The sequence below is a fragment of the Pogoniulus pusillus genome, chromosome 2 (assembly GCF_015220805.1).
Source record: "Pogoniulus pusillus isolate bPogPus1 chromosome 2, bPogPus1.pri, whole genome shotgun sequence".
In the NCBI taxonomy this organism is placed as follows: domain Eukaryota; kingdom Metazoa; phylum Chordata; class Aves; order Piciformes; family Lybiidae; genus Pogoniulus; species Pogoniulus pusillus.
In genome coordinates, this window is record NC_087265.1 from 46,643,911 (window position 1) to 46,662,080 (window position 18,170).

Genomic DNA, 18,170 nt, shown 5'->3' on the forward strand with positions numbered 1-18,170 from the left:
AAAAAAAAAAAAAAAAAAAAAACCAAAGAACCAAATACCAAACCACAACACAAGTTGGAACTTTTAATTTCTTGATTTTCTTTTTTCTTTTTTTCCCTGAACAGCTACCTGAAGAGCTGGGCTTAACTCTGGATTGGAACTGACCTAGTTTGCTACCAACTGTTTAATACTAGAAACGAATACTAGTCCAGCACAGGTCATGATTTTACTGTGCTTATTTTTGGCTGCTGTTATAGAAAATCCAAGTGACGTTTTTTTAATGTAAAAATGAGAAGTTCTTCACAGAGAGAGAGTGGTTTGCCATTGGAATGGGCTGCCCAGGGAGGTGATGGAGTCACCATCCCTGGAGGTGTTCAGCAAAAGCCTGGATGAGGCACATAGTGCCATGGTCTACTTGATTGGCCAGGGCTGGGTGCTAGGTTGGACTGCATGATCTTGGAGGGTCTCTTCAAACCTGGTTGATTCTATGATTCACTGCTGGCCATTACAACTTGCCTAGATGTTAGCTAGTATATAGAGTGTGAAATATGTTATTCTCACTTTGCTTACACTAGTTCTACTGCTGTCTTGGGGAAGTTGAATACATTTTCAGGGTAATAGACGTTCTTGGTCAAGACAAAGAGCAGAAAAACTCACCCACTGCCCAAAATAACGCGAAGAGGGAGTAAAAATATTGTAAGGGTTTTATTCTCTAGTGTTGACCAGGGTCATAAAAGGCTTATACTTTCTCAAATATTATGACTGCAAACAATACATGACTGTTAGTCCTCGGATTCATACCTCTGAGTGCAGAGATTAAACTATTTGCTTCTGCAAACAAGCAACATTCACTTCCTGATGAGGCACCTGATTATGCGCCACACCGTGTAGCTGAGGCTTTGTCGTTACTACACACCAATTACTCCGTGGCCTTCTAAATGCAAGTTATGCATATACAAAAATGCTATTTTGAGACATCACTTACAGTTGTGTGAATCTGGAACGACTGCGCTGAGATTAAACAAAATTAGTCCAGCAAACCCCAAACCCTCAACAGACGGCGTCCCTCCTCTAGTAAGTATAGAGGACGAGACACGGTAACAGTGAAACAAAGGCCACACCTGCGATAAACCCATGGGAATAAGGACACACCTGTGTGTGTCGTGGAAGAACAGGTGGGAGGCGGTGGTTTGCCAGCTCAATATCCTGTGCTTGCGATTACAAAGAGCGGGGAGCAGGTGTCTCTCTTTTCTCCCCCTTGTGAGTTTATCGAGAGGCCGCTGTTTGCACGACCCTAGAGATGCCTTTCCAGCTTCGCATGGCTGCCCCCGGATCCCTCCCCGTATCACCTCGCCGAGGTCCCTCGGTGCTTGCGGTGCCCGTTCTAAACGCGCACAGGAAGCCGTAATTGCAGGCTGAGAACGAAACTCGCGGCCCCGGTTATTCCCGCGGGACGGGAGAAGCCGAGAGGAGCGCGGCGGGGGGGGGCTGGCGCTGCCCAGGCCCGGCCGCCGGCAGCCTCCGCAGGCGCTGGCGGGGCCGCTCCAGCACCACGGTCAGCTCCTAGCTGGCGGCGCGCCCCGGCCCGGCCCCGCGGCCCCAGCATCGGCCTCGGGCGGCGGGGCGGAGCCCGGCCCCGGGACGCAGCTCCCGCGGCGGGGCGGTCTCGGTGGCGGCGCGGTTCCATCCCGGGCCGGGCGAGGCTGGCCTTGGCTCGCCCCCCACCCCGCAGCCGCAGGGAGCCGGCGAGCTCTCCCAGCCGCCCTCTCGGCCCCCGAGCGGGAGCAAGCACCTGCTCGCACCCGGGGAGCAGCGCCCGGCGCCGAGGGCCTCCCCTTCCTCGGCAGGAGGTGTGCGTGTAACGAGGGGAATCCTCGTCTGGGTCACGCTGTGGGAGGAGGGGGCGAGCCCTTCCACCGGGGCGGGGAAAGACGCCGAAGGCTTCGGTGGTCCCTTCCCGTCTCGCCTGCACCATCGCTCAAAACCTCCCCCCTCTTGCGCCTCCCCCCTAGACGGGGCGTGTACTGAGCTCCTTCCCTCCCCCAGCCCCGGCAGCGCCTGGGGCACCCCGGCGGGCCACGCTCCGGGGCCGCAGAAAGGCTGGCGGTAGCGGGAGGGTGGAGGAGCTGTGGCAGCCGGAGGTGGCGGTCGTCCCCTTCCACGCCCCACGCCGGCAGCGCCCTCGGTCCCCGCTGCCCCCCTGCAGCCGCAGCAGCGGGGGATGTGGCACGTCGCGGTGCTGCTGGGGTGTAGCTCATTCCTGATGCCGCTGTTTGTCGCTGAGTTTTGAAGAGATTTATTGGCTGGCTCTTGCTAAACCACGCTTGAGTAATCCGAGCTGCTGCGCGCCGTGGTGAAGCCCGGAGGGGGGAACGTCACTCCCTCTGGCAGCGGAGCAACATTAGTCTTCCAGCCCTCAAACCATCACTACAGCGTCGGAAACTGCCGGGTCACAGCCGCTTGCTTTGGAAAATTGGCGATGTTTGGTGCTAGAGATCGATTACCCCTGTAATCTTCCCCCCTTCACCATCTTCTCCTGTTCACCCCACCCCTTCCCGCCCCAGACAATAGCGTCCGAGCTCCTCCAGGAAAAAAAAAAATAGAAAAGCAAGGAAAGAAAGAAAGAAAAAGAAAAAGAAAGAAACAGAGAGATGGATCTGACTCCAATAGGAAAAGCGTGTCTCTAGAAGTGGTGTTAATGGGAAGAGATTTCCGAGCTCCAGAGGACGATGATGTGTCACAAAGGGTAGCTGGCTCGGTGCTTTGGGCTGGAGCCGTGTAGGAGATCCTTGGAGAAGTCACTGTGCACAGAAAACCGAAGACCTGTACAAACATGCCTGTTCGCAGAGGTCATGTGGCACCACAAAATACATTTTTGGGTACAATCATACGAAAATTTGAAGGGCAAAGTAAGTTCTTTCTTTCTATCTCTTTTGCTACAGTAGTTTGATTCTGCTTGTGACTTAAATGGACAGCAGTTCCAGACTTCTAAGTTTGTAGGTTGGACAGAAAACCCCAAGAGGTAAGGAGCGGATCCCTGGCAGGAGTTACATTGGCTTTGATCTAGAATACGGATTACCGACTTTTATTATTCGGCATTTTTTTTTTTCCCCAAGGAATATATTAGCTTTGACTGTATTCGTGTTTTATAGCTATAGAAGTTATGTATCTTACCTTCTTTCTGAACCGGTGAGATGGCTCTAAAAGCAGAGTGCACAATCTCAGTGCCCGTGAAATATCTGGGAGGGGGGAAAAATAAACCCAGTTACTTTTATTATTGCTGGTAATGTTATGGTTGTTGTTATTGTCTGTTCAAAATAAAGCAAAACAGTCAGACTTTGATTTAGAGGAAACAGATAACACGCAGAGGAGTTACTGAAGGGAAAATACTCTCTTACCTTGTTGTCATGGCTGCATTTTAGTACAGCTGTCAAGTATTCCTGCTTTGTTTGTGGAAGCCTAAAATATCTATCAAAGCAGTAGAAATGTATCCTCAGGGAGAGTGTATGAGGGTTTTTTATTTTCCAATGCAGCAGTTTACTACCTGTCGAGGAGGCTGAACCTGAAGTGGCTTTCCTGGTCTGAACTCTGGTTTGCTGTTCAGAGCAGGATCACTCGCTGCTTAAAGTGCATTTAATTAAGAAACAGTAGTTTTTATACATGCACATTTATTTAAATGTTTTGCATGATTTTAGCATCAATTTGGTGCAAAGCCTTGAAACTAATTCCAGTTGCTAGGCTTTGCTTTATGCTTAAACCCACATTGCCAATTTAATAGCTATATTATTTGAGGGAAAAGGAGTGTTTGCAGACCTAGTTTAGCAATATGCTAAAGGAATGTTGCTACTCAAAGTTTTTATACAGTAAAAGTGTATGTATTTTGAAGAGATTAAAGGACTGCCTACTAAACAGGCAAGTGATAGTGAAAGTTAAGCATGACTGAAAGGCAGTGAGAAGGCAAGAATGAAATTTGTATTTTTCTCTCCAGATACTTCACTGAGTACCTTTTAAAATTTCGAAGGCTGCTAACTTGCTGTCACCATGAAAAGTCTTTTCTAAAGCAAGGGACCTATTTATTAAGCAAGCAGAGGTTAATGCTGCAAACTGTAAATGTGTGGAAGCTGCACATTTATAATTGCAATGTGAATAAGTAAGCAGAAACAAATGAAGTAACAGCTGAAAACTTTTGGACGTGTCAGATGAGGGTTTGTGGAAGTCTGATGGACTAAGATCCAGGGCACTGTCCAGAATGTTTCCAACATCACAATGTTTGGTTTTCATGTATCTTCATACTCTTTTTTTTCTAATTTCTTTTCTCCTAAGGAATATTTTATTTTACAAATGTGACTTTGAAAATAACTGCAGAGGAAAAAAAAAAGAAATCATATTCTTTTCTAGTTTTAGCTATAAACTTGCTGTCATTTACTTCAATAAAAACCCCTACCAAGCAGACAGCTGCCTGGACCTTATCCCAGGAAATCCATCACTTGAGTAGAGTACCCTTCCCAAGGCCTCAGTTTCACCCTGAAGAAAAGCTACTAAATTCTGAAGAACTTCCCTGGAGTTAGGTCTGACAGGATGTCATTAATCACCTGGGTTTTAAAAAAGGACTAATTATGAAGTCAAAAGGACTTTTGAATAATCTGGGTTTATTTCCTTATAAGACAGCTATCTTTATCTTAATGTATTCTAAATTGATTGAAGTTCCTTTAGAAGCTATGGATCAAATTGGCTACATTAAATGCTTGAAAATCTCTGCATTTCAGGCATCCCAGTGAAAAGGAAGGTTGTGTAGCATCCATCTGTGCAATTGACACTTTATGAAATGTTGAGAGTACTAAAAAATGCATCACTTTCTTTTATTGCAGATAAAAAATTCATCATTGCTAATGCTAGAGTGCAGAACTGTGCTATCATCTACTGCAATGATGGCTTCTGTGAGATGACCGGCTTCTCCAGGCCAGATGTCATGCAGAAACCTTGCACCTGTGATTTTCTTCATGGCCCAGAGACCAAAAGACATCAGATTGCCCAAATTGCTCAGGCACTTCTGGGGTCAGAGGAGAGGAAAGTAGAAGTCACCTACTACCACAAAGATGGTAAAGTCTGGTTTTATTTTCAAGACTAATTTTTTTGTGTGTATTTTGATATCAGTTGATGAAGAAATGAAATAGGTATGATCTGCTGTCCAGACTCTCTGCTGTAGTCGTGTAGTGTCATTTCTCTGGAGTCCAGTGCAGTACACTTGTGTATATATATACCACTAAGTGAATCTGCCCTGGAAGTAGCGGGTGTAGAGTGCGCTCCTGTGCGCTGACTTTAACAACTGAATGAAGCCAGTGCTGTTGTTTGCAGCTCTTGAAGAGAAGCTCTTCTCTGGGGTGGTTTAAAGCAGATGTAAATTCCCTAAACAGTCCTGAACAGATAGTAGAGCCATAGGGGGGGCATGAAATTTTATGAACTGTTTCAGCTGACAGGACATAGGAGTGACGTTGGTTTCAAGCGGCTTACCTCTGCCTGCCTCGCACAGTGGGAGCCATACCTTGATTTAAATGCAGGATTATGTTGCAAAAAGCACAGCAAAGTTTGTCCTAACATGAAGAAAGCATTGTCTTGTGAAGAAAGGGGCAAATCTTTTTCAGGAGGTGACATGCTATGAGGTTGTAGCACCACAGAAGTTGTCCTAGAATTATGCTATCAGAGGAAAAATTTCAGGGTGGCTAAACAGAGTTTCCCTGTTACTCACTGAAGATACAATACACAAAGACTGGCTTAGTCTGCTCTGCTGATGCTTTTATTTCCCATAAGCATGAAAACTTAATTATGGTACATAATAGCTATATGTAGGTGGTTGGTGGTTGGTTTTTCTTCTAATTACCCAGGGTTATTTACAGAAATAGCTGCTTTTCTAACAAATCCAAGTAATGGATAAGTGTGTTGTGCCTTATTCTGTCTCTTGCTGTGTGTACTCTTGGGAGAAGGAATAGGAAGCTATTTTCCTAACAAATCCAAGTGATGGATAAGTGTGTTGTACCTTATTCTGTCTTGTGCTGTGCACACTCTTGGGAGAAGGAATAGGGAGCTATCTGCCTAACAAATCCAAGTGATAGATAAGTGTGCTGTACCTTGTTCTGTTGTGCTGTGCGCACTCTTGGGAGAAGGAATAGGAAGCTATCTTCCTAACAAATCCAAGTGATAGATAAGAGTGTTGTACCTTATTCTGTCTCTTGCTGTGTATATTCTTGGGAGAAGGATTAAGAAGCTATCTTCCCAGCAAATCCAAGTAATGGATAAGTGTGTTGTACCTTATTCTGTCTCTTGTTGTGCACACTCTTGGGAGAAGGAATAGGAAGCTGTCTTCCTAACAAATCCAAGTGATAGATAAGTGTGTTGTACCTTATTCTGTCTCTTGCTGTGTATATTCTTGAGAGAAGGAATAGGAAGCTGTCTTCCTAACAAATCCAAGTAATGGATAAGTGTGTTGTACCTTATTCTGTCTCTTGTTGTGTACACTCTTGGGAGAAGGAAAGGGAAATTCATATTCAAATGCTGAGCTTAAATTAGTTCTGGAGAAGTGCCAGTGTGCTGTTTGCATCAATTTTAGAATCACATGCAATGGATGCTCTCGCATTTTAAAGTCACAGAGTTAAACCCTGTTCTCAATAATTCTGTTGTTATCTCAGAGCAACTTAAGTAATATTATTTTTAGCTTAGGCTGGTATAATTCAGATAGGACTCGGTCCAACCATTCCACCCACACTAACGATATTTAAGCATATTCTTAGCACGTTCTCAATAGAGTCTTTTATTCCTAGATCTGATTCAGTTGTCTGGAGCAGATTTTGGTCAAGATTTGTTGTATCTATGACTTGTACGTAGATGTCTGAGGAGACCTGATACAGTGTGTCTTTTACACATCTAGCCTGTGTTTGTGTTAACTTGGCATGTGTTAAAAATAATGCTGCAAAAGGAGAATGTCATTGCTAACTTTCACAGCCACCAGCCTGGAGCACTGTTTTGAGATCTGCTCATTTAAAAATGATTCAGTCTCCCAAGATATTAGGAGGGAGGGAAAGCTACTTAAGTAGTGCTTATCTGTCAATTACCCTAAATATGTTTTCTGCAAATGCTGAATTCTGGCATTATGCACTGTAGCACTTTTTGGGACAAAGCAAAATAGAACTGTCCATAAAATAGACTGTGTATTTTGTGAAGAGTTGAGGATTTTGAACACCACAATCACATTTTCTATCCACTCCTTTAAGGAAAAGATCTGAAGTTTATGTCATAGCATAAAATTGAAGCTAACTATACCATGGATATAATAATAAGTGTCACTAAATATATTCTGTTGTTATTCTGAATCGCTGAAAAGAGGTATTTGATTTATTTTCAGTTCAGTTATTTGCTTAATATTCATCTACACTTTTCCCAAATCCAATTTTCACATTTCCTTTTGCAATTTATAGAAGAGAGACAGATAGAAAAGGTATATACATAGATCACCTTCCATATCCTTAACAACATCTATAGAAGTATGAGACCTAATAAGGACTTCCTCCAGGATCTGAAGCAAAATTCATTTAAAGAATTTTCTAACAGACTTGAGAGCTTAGTGCCTGGTTAGTGGCTTCTTTTGCACTATGTCCTCTGAGTGAATATGAAACTATTTAAGAGGTCAGTCCAGCACTATTAGAAATGTAACTTTCTCCATGGGAGTAATCAGCTAGATTGTATGGTCCTACTCTGGCAGGGGGGGTTGGACTCAATGATCTTGGGTCCCTTCCAACCCCTAATACCCTGTGATCCTGTAATCAGTTACTCCAGTACTTTAACTACTTGAAGGCTTGAATTGACATTATATTTCATAACCATCCATTGTGTAATATTTAACATAATAGTAAGCTTAGAGAGGAGAAAGATGGTCCAAAAAGGTGTAAATTACCTGAGGGTCCACCTACAAGAGTTTCTGACAACTACATAATGCAGCCCAGTCAGTTGCAAATAAAATCTTATGTCATTGAATCATAGAATCAACCAGGTTGGAAGAGACCTCCAAGCTCAAGTCCAACCTAGCACCCAGCCCTGCCCAATCAACCAGACCATGGCACTGTCACATTATTGTTTATTTTACTTAAGCCATTGATTACACTTAAAATTACCTTCATAATTCAAAACAAAGCAAGTGTCAGTAGCATTATATATATCCCCTCACTTATAAAGCTAATCTGTCATCAAAAGTCCAGCAATGCAGATGTCAGAAAGGGAATCACTCTATAACTAATAACCTAGCTAATAACTATAACTCTAATAACTATACCTAACTATACCTTTTCCTTTTTCGGTCTAAATACCACTTCATATAAAATGGTACAGCTTTAAAGCTCAGCTTAAAAGGCAATCCTTGCACTTAGAAAAAATATCACTGCATCCATGCTGGAAATTAGCATTTTAGGATTAGATTCTCTACTGATCTGTAGTCCACTTTTCTATGTGCAGGACTGTGAGTTTTAAACATCTTGAGGATACAAGGCTAAATGCTGCTGTTTGCTCACTGCTCTAAATCTTTAGGCTAAAGAAAAGGAGGCAGAAAACTTGGGGAAATCTTGAATCAGGTTGGTCTTCAGAAAATGGCAGTTGCTTAAGTGTACACTGCCTTAAACACAGCAGACAGAAGATACAGTGGCGAAAGAAGGACACAAATTGGATGTGTTACAGTTTCATGAACGTGTTGCCTAGATTGGATATTTTTCTTTTTTCCCTGTGCAGTGTGGAGAGCATCTAGAAGGCAGGTGGAGAATATTTGTCAGAGCTTTGTGTAATTGTTTAGATGGCATATAGGTGGGATGCATTTCATAGAATCATAGAATCAACCAGGTTGGAAGAGACCTCTGAGATCAGCCAGGCCAACCTAACACCCAGCCCTATTCAGCCATCTAGACCATGGCACTAAGTGCCTCATCCAGTCTTCTCTTGAACACCTCCAGGGATGGTGACTCCACCACCTCCCTGGGCAGCCCATTCCAATGCCAATCACTCTCTCTGACAACAACTTCCTCCTAACATCCAGCCTAGACCTCCCCTGGCACAGCTTGAGACTCTGTCCCCTTCTTCTGTTGCTGCTTGCCTGACAGAAGAGCCAACATCACCTGGCTAGAGCCTCCCTTCAGGTAGTTGCAGACAGCAACTCCTCTTCTCCAGGCTGCACAGCCCCAGCTCCCTCAGCCTCTCCTCACAGGGCTGTGCTCCAGGCCCCTCACCAACTTTGTTGCCCTTCTCTGGACACGTTCCAGCACCTCAACATCTCTCTTGAATTGAGGAGCCCAGAACTGGACGCAGCACTCAAGGTGTGACCTGAGCAGTGTTGAGTACAGAGGAAGAATAACCTCCCTTGTCTTACTGGCCACACTATTTCTGATACAGGCCAGGATGCCATTGGCTTTCTTGCCCACCTGGGCACACTGCTGGCTCAGCAGACCTCTCTGCCAGCCACACCAATGCCCCATCTTTGTGGAAGTTCTTCACACTTGCAGCTAAGAGCCTTACTAGCTTCTCATTCAGTGTTGGTGTCAGATTGTTAATGTAGCCTACACTTGGTTTTAATTTCTCCTCACTCCTTTTTCTTTGTGGAAAGCTATTTACACAACCTGGGCAAAGTTCTAAGTCCTCAGTCCTGTTACAGAGTTGGCTTTTGCATAGTTATCAAAAGAATTAATTGCCACTGGGAAAAGTGGTTAATGGGAACAGACGGATGCCAGAACTAGAAAGCCAAATTTGTAGGTTCTTATCACACAAGAAGCTTCACAAACATCCCTGGGTGTACCCATGTGATCCAGTAAATGTATTTTTTCAGTGGAAATAAGCAGGGTTTTTTTAAAGGAAACAAATAAAAATAGCAAGAAGTGCTGTTTTGAAACAGTATTTGAAGTCTTGCCCTTTAGGCATTAACATCTGCTTAATTAAATAGTCATTCACTGATATCAAAGCAGCCCTACCTCACACCTGCTTTTACCAAACCTATATGATCTGTATTATAGTTGAAGGTAAAATACTGTTTATGCAGAGCACCATTTCTCATTTTAATGAAGTTGTGTGTGGTGAAAATGTTTGGCAGTTCTTCCTTTGAGGACTCCATCTTGCAGTTTTAGTCATTATTGCATAAATCAGGCTTGACAGATGTGAAATAGTGCTCGAGGTGATAGAACTGTACAGCTTTTCACATAAAAAGCATGACTATTTTGGGATGGAGAATGGATGTAGGATAGCCAGGAAGATTGTATGACAGTGAATGCTGTACTTCATCCTCTATGCTGTGTGGACACCAGTGGGCTACATCTAAGCTTCCTGAGTATACCTGTTAAAGGGAGATTGTGTGATGGTTTGCAGTGTTTAGAACCTTCACAAACTACCACCATACCTGTTAAAGGGAGATTAGACATCATTTAACTCACTTTATTACACATCAGGTGTTTTAGGTGTAAGAAGTAGTGCCAGAGAGTACAGACTTGAGCAAAAATAAGATTGTGAGATGGTTTGCAGCATTTAGAACCTTCACAAACTACTACAATACTTGTTCCAGGGAGGTCAAATATATTTAAGCTTACTCTATTACACATCAGCTATTTTAGGTGTAAGAAGTAGTGCCAAAGAGTACAGACTTGAGCAAAAATAAGATTATGAGATGGTTTGCAGCATTTGGAACCTGCACAAACTACCATGATACCTGTTTGAGGGAGATTAGACATCATTTAAACTCACTGTATTACACATCAGGTATTTTAGGTGTAAGAAGTAGTGCCAGAGAGTACAGACTTGAGCAAAAATAAGATTGTGAAATGGTTTGCAGCATTTAAAACCTTCACAAACTACTACAATACCTGTGTGAGGGAGGTCAGATATATTTAAGCTTACTCTATTGCACATCAGCTATTTTAGGTGTAAGAAGTAGTGCCAAAGAGTACAGACTTGAGCAAAAAATAAGATTATGCAACACTCAGAAACTTCACAAACTACTCCTTAATTTGAGAAATGTAATTTCCTACAATTGACTGTAAATTTAATGTATTTATACTTTCAAAATACATCAGGATTCCAAAGTTAACATTTTTAAGGCTTTTTAAGCTCTTCTATGATTCTATGGTTTTATTGAGGATAAGAAAATAAGAATTAATAAATGTGTAAATATGCTTAAAAAATAATCTTAAGTCCTCTGAAATAGAATCACCAGGACTTCATTTAGGCTGTTTTCTAGACTTCAGTCAGCACAGGCATTTTATCAGAGTGCTGCTTGTGTTCTGTAAATGCTGTGAACTTAGCAAAAATACAACTGAAAAGAAAGACCCTTGCATGTGTGTCAAGTCCCCTTAAATTAGCCCTCACATGAGAGTCAGAAAGTGCAGACTTGTGTGTGGATGTAGTGCCTTATCCACAGCTGATGAGAAAGCTTGGTTAATAAATTCAAGCAAAGCCTGGATGAGGCACTTAGTGCCATAGTCTGGTTGATTGGACAGGGCTGGGTGTGAGCTTGGAGGTCTCTTCCAACCTGGTTGATTCTATGATTCTAAGAAGGATATTAAGGTGCTTGAGCAGGTTCAGAGGAGAGAATGAGACTGGTGAGGGGGCTGGAGGGAAAGTTTCATGAGAAGAGGCTGAGGCAGTGTTCAGCCTAGAGGAGACTTAGAGGGGACCTTATCCCTCTCTACAACTACCTGAAGGGAAGTTTTAGTCATGTGGTGGTCAGACTCTTCTCCCAGGCAACTAATGACAGGACAAGAGGACATGGACTGGTCTCTTCCAACCTGGTTGATTCTTTTATTCTATGATAATTATCCAATGCATGGCATTCCCCAAGAGATTCTATGATTCCCTGCTCGATACCCTGCTGCTGTAGGTGGTCTTAGTTTAAGACATACTGTCTGACTACATTTTGATCAAGAAAGCTCTCCAAAACATCTGTCATAATCTAAGTGTTTTGCAAACATCCTTGGGGAAACAAAAAACAACCAACCTTAGTTCAACACCTTCAGTAACATTCTGGATTTGATCCAGTAAAAATAGGTGACCCATGATTTTAGGCTAGGTTTTAATACTTACCTATGACACCAGACTGTCCCTTCTCCCATTCAGTATCATGATTTTAGGCTAGGTTTTAATACTTATCTACAAGACCAGACTGTCCCTTCTCCCATTCAGTATCATGATTTTAGGCTAGGTTTTAATACTTATCTACAAGACCAGACTGTCCCTTCTCCCATTCAGTATTGCTGCACAGGTTGTGCCTGCCCATAACTGTGGATCACTTCTCATTTATACTTCATATAGAATCAGCCAGGTTGGAAGAGACCTCCAAACTCATCCAGTCCAAACTAGCACCCAGCCCTGTCCAATCAAGTAGAGCATGGCACTAAGTGCCTCATCCAGGCTTTTCTTGAACACCTCCAGGGACAGAGGTTACCTAATGATAAATTGGCTCTTAGATATACTAAGTAGATTTATTTGTGGGCCAATTTCAACCGTATTTTTCAGTTCCTTGGCTTTCCAATCTATTGTGTTTTTGTTTTCTGGTTAAGACTAATTCATTTTCAATAAGAAAGGGGCTCATATAGAAGATACTTTTTTTTCCTATTCATCTATTCCTGCTAATGAGAGACAGTGACTGCATAAGAAGGAACCAAAAAATTCTCTTTTTGTCAGTGCATAGAGTCAGAAATGTATCATTAGAAATTCTGATTTTAACAAATAACTGCAATTATTGTAGCTTCTACATCTTTAACAGAAAACAGGGCAGGGGAGGGAATTGGACTCAGTTTGGAGAAATTCCTTCTGACAGCTTTAGGTTTTTCCATGGTACAAATGAAAAACCTGCAGGCTAGTGGGATGGGAGGAGTTTTGCATTTCAGCAGTGTCCAGAAGGAAGCTTTTTGCTACTGGACTTCCAGTTTTATCACAAGATTAAGTGAGTCAACTTGGAATCATAGAATCAACCAGGTTGGAAGAGACCTCTGAGATCATCCAGGCCAACCTAGCACCCAGCCCTGGCCAGTCAACTAGACCATGGCACTAAGTGCCTCAGCCAGGCTTTGCCTGAACACCTCCAGGGACTGTGACTCCACCACCTCCCTGCGCAGCCCATTCCAATGCCAATCACTCTCTCTGACAACAACTTCCTCCTAACAGCCAGCCTAGACCTCCCCTGGCACAACGTGAGACTGTGTCCCCTTGTTCTGTTGCCGGTTGCCTGGCAGAGGAGACCAACCCCACCTGGCTACAGCCTCCCTTCAGGTAGCTCAACCAATCAACCAAGTTGGAAGAGACCTCCAAGATCATCCAGCCCAACCAATCACCAAACCCTGTCCAATCAACTAGATCATGGCACTCCTTCCTGTCTAGAAAGAGTCATATAATCTCATTACTCTTTTGCATGTTTATGGCTGTTGTACAAGACAGGATTTCTTTTTATACTGCCAGAAAAATTAGTAGTCCAATCCCAGTATGGTATTTAAGGCAAAATACTGTTGCAGTTCTGTCTACTTGGTTGAAAAATGGCTTTCATTCACAAATGAGAAAGAAAAAAATCAACTACCTGAAGGGTGGTTGTGGCCAGGGGGAGGTTGCTCTCTTCTCTCAGGTGGCCAGCTCCAGAACAAGAGGACACAGCCTCAGGCTGCGCCAGGGGAAATTTCAGCTCGAGGTGAGGAGAAAGTTCTTCACTGAGAGAGTCATTGGCCACTGGAATGGGCTGCCTGGGGGGGTGGTGGAGTCGTCGTCCCTGGGGCTGTTCAAGGCAAGGTTGGATGTGGCACTTGGTGCCATGGTCTAGCCTTGGGCACTGTGGTAAAGGGTTGGACTTGATGCTCTGTGAGGTCTCTTCCAACCTTGGTGATACTGTGATACTGTGATACTGTAAAGTCTGTCATTTTGAACAAAGATAATGAAAAAAAGAAAATGTGTTCCCATTTTTTTTTCCTTCATAGGTGTCCAGCATTATCTTTTGTGTGATAAAATACATCAGCAGTCAATTTAACAGCAGAGTTCACCCAACAGCAAAGGCAACATTTCCCAAATGGACTATTTCTGTAGTCACAGTCACTATACCATATTATTTAAGAGAATAAACAGCCTTGAATTACAAAACCAGGTATATAAAAATCAATATCAAAGCCTTCTCTGTGGATTAATGGAGCATCTCATGAACTGATATGAAACACAGCCTGTGTATAAAGTCAGTCCTGCTTGTGTATAAAGTCAGTCCTGCTGTGCTAGTTCACAGTTCAGAGCATCCTTAGTGCTTGTTATACTGATTGTTTATGGCAACAAGATTATGTAACATAGAATAATAGAATCAGCCAGGTTGGAAGAGACCTCCAAAATCATCCAGGCCAACCTAGCACCCAGCGCTAGCCAATCAGCTAGGCCATGGCACTAAGTGCCTCATTCAGGCTTTTCCTGAGCACCTCCATGGACAGCAACTCCACCACTTGCCTGGGCAGCCCATTCCAATGCCAATCACTCTCTCTGCCAACAACTTCCTCCTAACATCCAGCCTAGACCTCCCCCAGCACAGCTTGAGATGCCGGAGCACATCCAGAGAAGCAGCTGGGCAAGGTTCCCCTGCCACAACTTGAGACTGTGTCCCCTTGTTCTGTTGCTGGTTGCCTGACAAAAGAGCCCAACCCCACCTGGCTACAGCCTCCCTTCAGGTAGTTGTAGACAGCAATGAGGTCTGCCCTGAGCTTCCTCTTCTGCAGGCTGCACACCCCCAGCTCCCTCAGCCTCTCCTCGCAGGGCTGTGCTCCAGGCCCCTCACCAGCTTTGTTGCCCTTCTCTGGACACCTTCCAGCATTGCAACATCTCTCTTGAATTGAGGAGCCCAGAACTGGACACAGTACTCAAGGTGTGGCCTGAGCAGTGCTGAGTACAGGGGCAGAATAACCTCCCTCATCCTACTGGCCACACTGTTCCTGATCCAGACCAGGATGCCATTGGTTCTCTTGGCCAATACATATATTTTGTATATATAAATAAATGCCATATAAAAAAAGCCCATCCCCAACATGATTGGGTCAAAGAAGTGAATAACAGAGTGAGAGTATGAAAATATATTCAACAGAGACTAGTTCCATGAAGCAATCCTTAATAGGAACTGCACTGAATAGGCACTCTTCTTAATTTAGTATCTCAGATCACAGCCCAGGTCCAAGAAAAGAGACAGCCTGGGATGATGTTGTTGTGCATTTCTGTCTGTCCTGTCTGCACTATAGACATCATCTGTTAGTGAGGATACACACTGTAATGATCCTCAATTGCTAGAATGAGGTTAGACACAGCTGGGGTTCTGTTGCATGGCAGAAAAGGCCAAACTATTTCCTGCCTTTGCTGCAAGGTTAAAGAACATAAAGGTGGAATCAAATCTTGTTCATCTTTTTCCCATGTAAGTATTGTATCAAGTTCAGCCCTCAGAGTTTCCAAATTTGATACAGAAAATAGAACTGGCAAATGACAAAGAAAATAACATAGAAGGCATGGATAAGAAAGTTCAGTGGCTGCTTGTGATGGTTTGGGTGTTACCTTTTCCCCCAACCTCCACTTAAGAAACTCACCCAGACTAAGTGGCTCTGGAAATCCGAATGAAGCTTTGTATTTACAGCTTAGCACAATATACAAGCAGATATTGACAATCTACACAAGTTAAAAAGTGATGCAGAAACACAGCAGCCCTCCCAGAAACCAGAGAGCCCCCAGGAGGGGCTCCCAACCACCCTTCCACCTTCTTCCACCCCTCTACCTTACCCCAGCCTTTGCCTTATGCTTCAAGGAACATTTGGAGGGTCAGCCAGGGGGAATTAGGAAGCAGATGGATTAGTCACACAGACTAATCTGTTAGGTTAGAGAGATATGATTAGGTTAGGTTAGGTTAGGTTAGGTTAGGTTAGGTTAGGTTAGGTTAGGTTAGGTTAGGTTAGAGAGAGAAGTTCAGCCCAAAGCCCAGACAGAGACTCCCTTATCTATATTTCTGTTCTTGTTCTTATCCTTCTCAGCAAGCCTGTGAGTGCATCAGACATCACCATTGTTTCCTTTTCACAGCCTAGCATCTAATTCTTCTCACCCAAATATCCCAGCTAGGCTCAAACTAGCACACTGCTGTACTCACACTGTTTCCAAACAGAAAAAACTTACCATTTGCAAGTCTCACATTGGACTTTGTTGTTGTATTTGTAGCACTTACTCAGAGGAGCCAGGAGAGACTATGCATCATTCTTAAACCACACTGATACTTTAAAAGAACCAAAACTATATCTTATCTGAGCATTATTGGTCTTTAGTACTGCAGGTATCATTTAATTAACAAGATTCTGTTTCCACCCAAAGAACAGAAAAAATCCACTCTCTAAACATGCAAATAACTGGAATTTCAGCAGACTCTAGCTTGATGATCTTGGAGGTCTCTTCCAGCCTGGTTGACTCTATGATTCTATGATTCATGTTTTCAGGTGTATATAATAGAGTCTGTCTTCCCTCACCCTGAATATGTGAGTTCCATAAACTTCCCAATGAGAAAATGGACGTTTCTGCAGGATATAGTACATAGAATCAACCAGGTTGGAAGAGACCTCCAAGCTCATCCAGTCCAACCTATCCTCCAGCCCTAACCAGTCAACTAGACCATGGCACATCTGTTCAGATTCAACAAGCTCATCTCTAAACTTGATATAATAACCAGACATATATTGTCATAATGTAGTTTAGGTTGCAACTTTTTCATCTCTTGGATTTCACCCTTGGTTTGTATCTTGGTTTTTTAGGAACTGGCACAATCTGTATAGCAAGTAATGCTTTGGGACTCTTTAAATAGCAATCACTCAGCAGTGTTTGCTTTTGGAAAGCATTCTGTTAGCATGGCACATATTCTAACTAATAGATAACATTTTGCAATGCCAGGAGAGCAAATAGATTGGTCTTTTTAGATTGGTCTTTGTTAGATTGTTAGATTGGTTAGATTGGAATCTCGTCAGATTGGTCTTTTATCGATATCATATTTTCATAGAATCGAAATTAATTTAAGTCAACAGGAGACATAGGAAGTTGTCCAGTCCAGCCTTGTGCTGAAAGCAGGAGCAACACAATTCATAGAGTAATAGAATCAACCAGGTTGGAAGAGAACTTCAAGATAATCCAGTCCAACCTAGCACCCAGCCCTGGCCAATCAACCAGACTATGGCACTAAGTGCCTCATTCACTCTTTGCTTCAACACCTCCAGGGATGGTGACTCCACCACCTGCCTGGGCAGCCCATTCCAATGCCAATCACTCTCTCTGCCAACAATTTCCTCCTAACATCCAGCCTAGACCTCCCCTGGCACAAATTGAGGCTGTGTCCCCTTGTTCTGTTGCTGGTTGCATGACAGAAGAGACCATCCCCACCTGGCTACAACCTCCCTTCTGGTAGCTGTAGACAGCAATGAAGTCAGCCCTGAGCCTCCTCTTCTGCAGGCTGCACACCCCCAGCTCCCTCAGCCTCTTCTCACAGGGCTGTGCTCCAGGCCCCTCACCAACTTTGTTGCCCTTCTCTGGACACCTTCCAGCACCTCAACATCTCTCTTGAATGGAGGAGCCCAGAACTGGACACAGCACTGAAGGTGTGGCCTGAGCAATGCTGAGCACAGGAGCAGAATAACCTCCCCTGTCCTACTGGCCACTGTTTGTGATACAGACCAAGAGAGCCAATGGCATCCTGGCCTGGATCAGGAACAGTGTTGCCAGTAGGACAAGGGAGGTTATTCTGCCCTTGGGCTTGACACTGGTCAGGCCACAGCTTGCCCTGAAGAAGAGAGCAACCCCACCTGGCTACAGCCTTCCTTCAGGTAGTTGTAGACAACAATGAATATAATGCAGTGTTTTTTGAAGTATATATTGAAGAGTATTTTGCAGTATAGGGATGTGTATTTTGAAGTGTATATTGCATATACACTGACAGTATTTTTAATTTTGCTATTTAAGTAATTTCTCTCCCTCCTGCTTGCATATTTGACTCAATTCTGTTTGTGTCATGATGGATTTTGTGCTTAATCATCCCAATGTGATGCTAAAAAGTTGAATAAAATCTGCTTTACTGACTGTCTGCAAAGAAACTTTGCCTCTTTTCCCATGTGAGAGATGAAAGTATCTTGGGGGTGGATAAGGGCAGCTCCTGG

The 18,170-nt window shown here is 43.5% G+C and overlaps 1 protein-coding gene across 3 annotated transcripts in view; it reads left to right on the plus strand.

Annotated features, from left to right (window-relative positions):
• Nucleotides 1–2,279: 2,279 nt before the first annotated feature.
• KCNH7 (potassium voltage-gated channel subfamily H member 7) overlaps nucleotides 2,280–18,170 on the plus strand; it is a 212,292-nt gene continuing 196,401 nt past the window's right edge. For all 3 annotated transcript variants that reach the window (XM_064164067.1, XM_064164073.1, XM_064164079.1), the window contains exons 1-2: nucleotides 2,280–2,888; nucleotides 4,848–5,078. In XM_064164067.1, coding sequence (XP_064020137.1) covers nucleotides 2,813–2,888; nucleotides 4,848–5,078 — 307 coding nt within the window. In that variant the 5' untranslated portion in view covers nucleotides 2,280–2,812. The remainder of the gene's footprint in view (nucleotides 2,889–4,847; nucleotides 5,079–18,170) is intronic.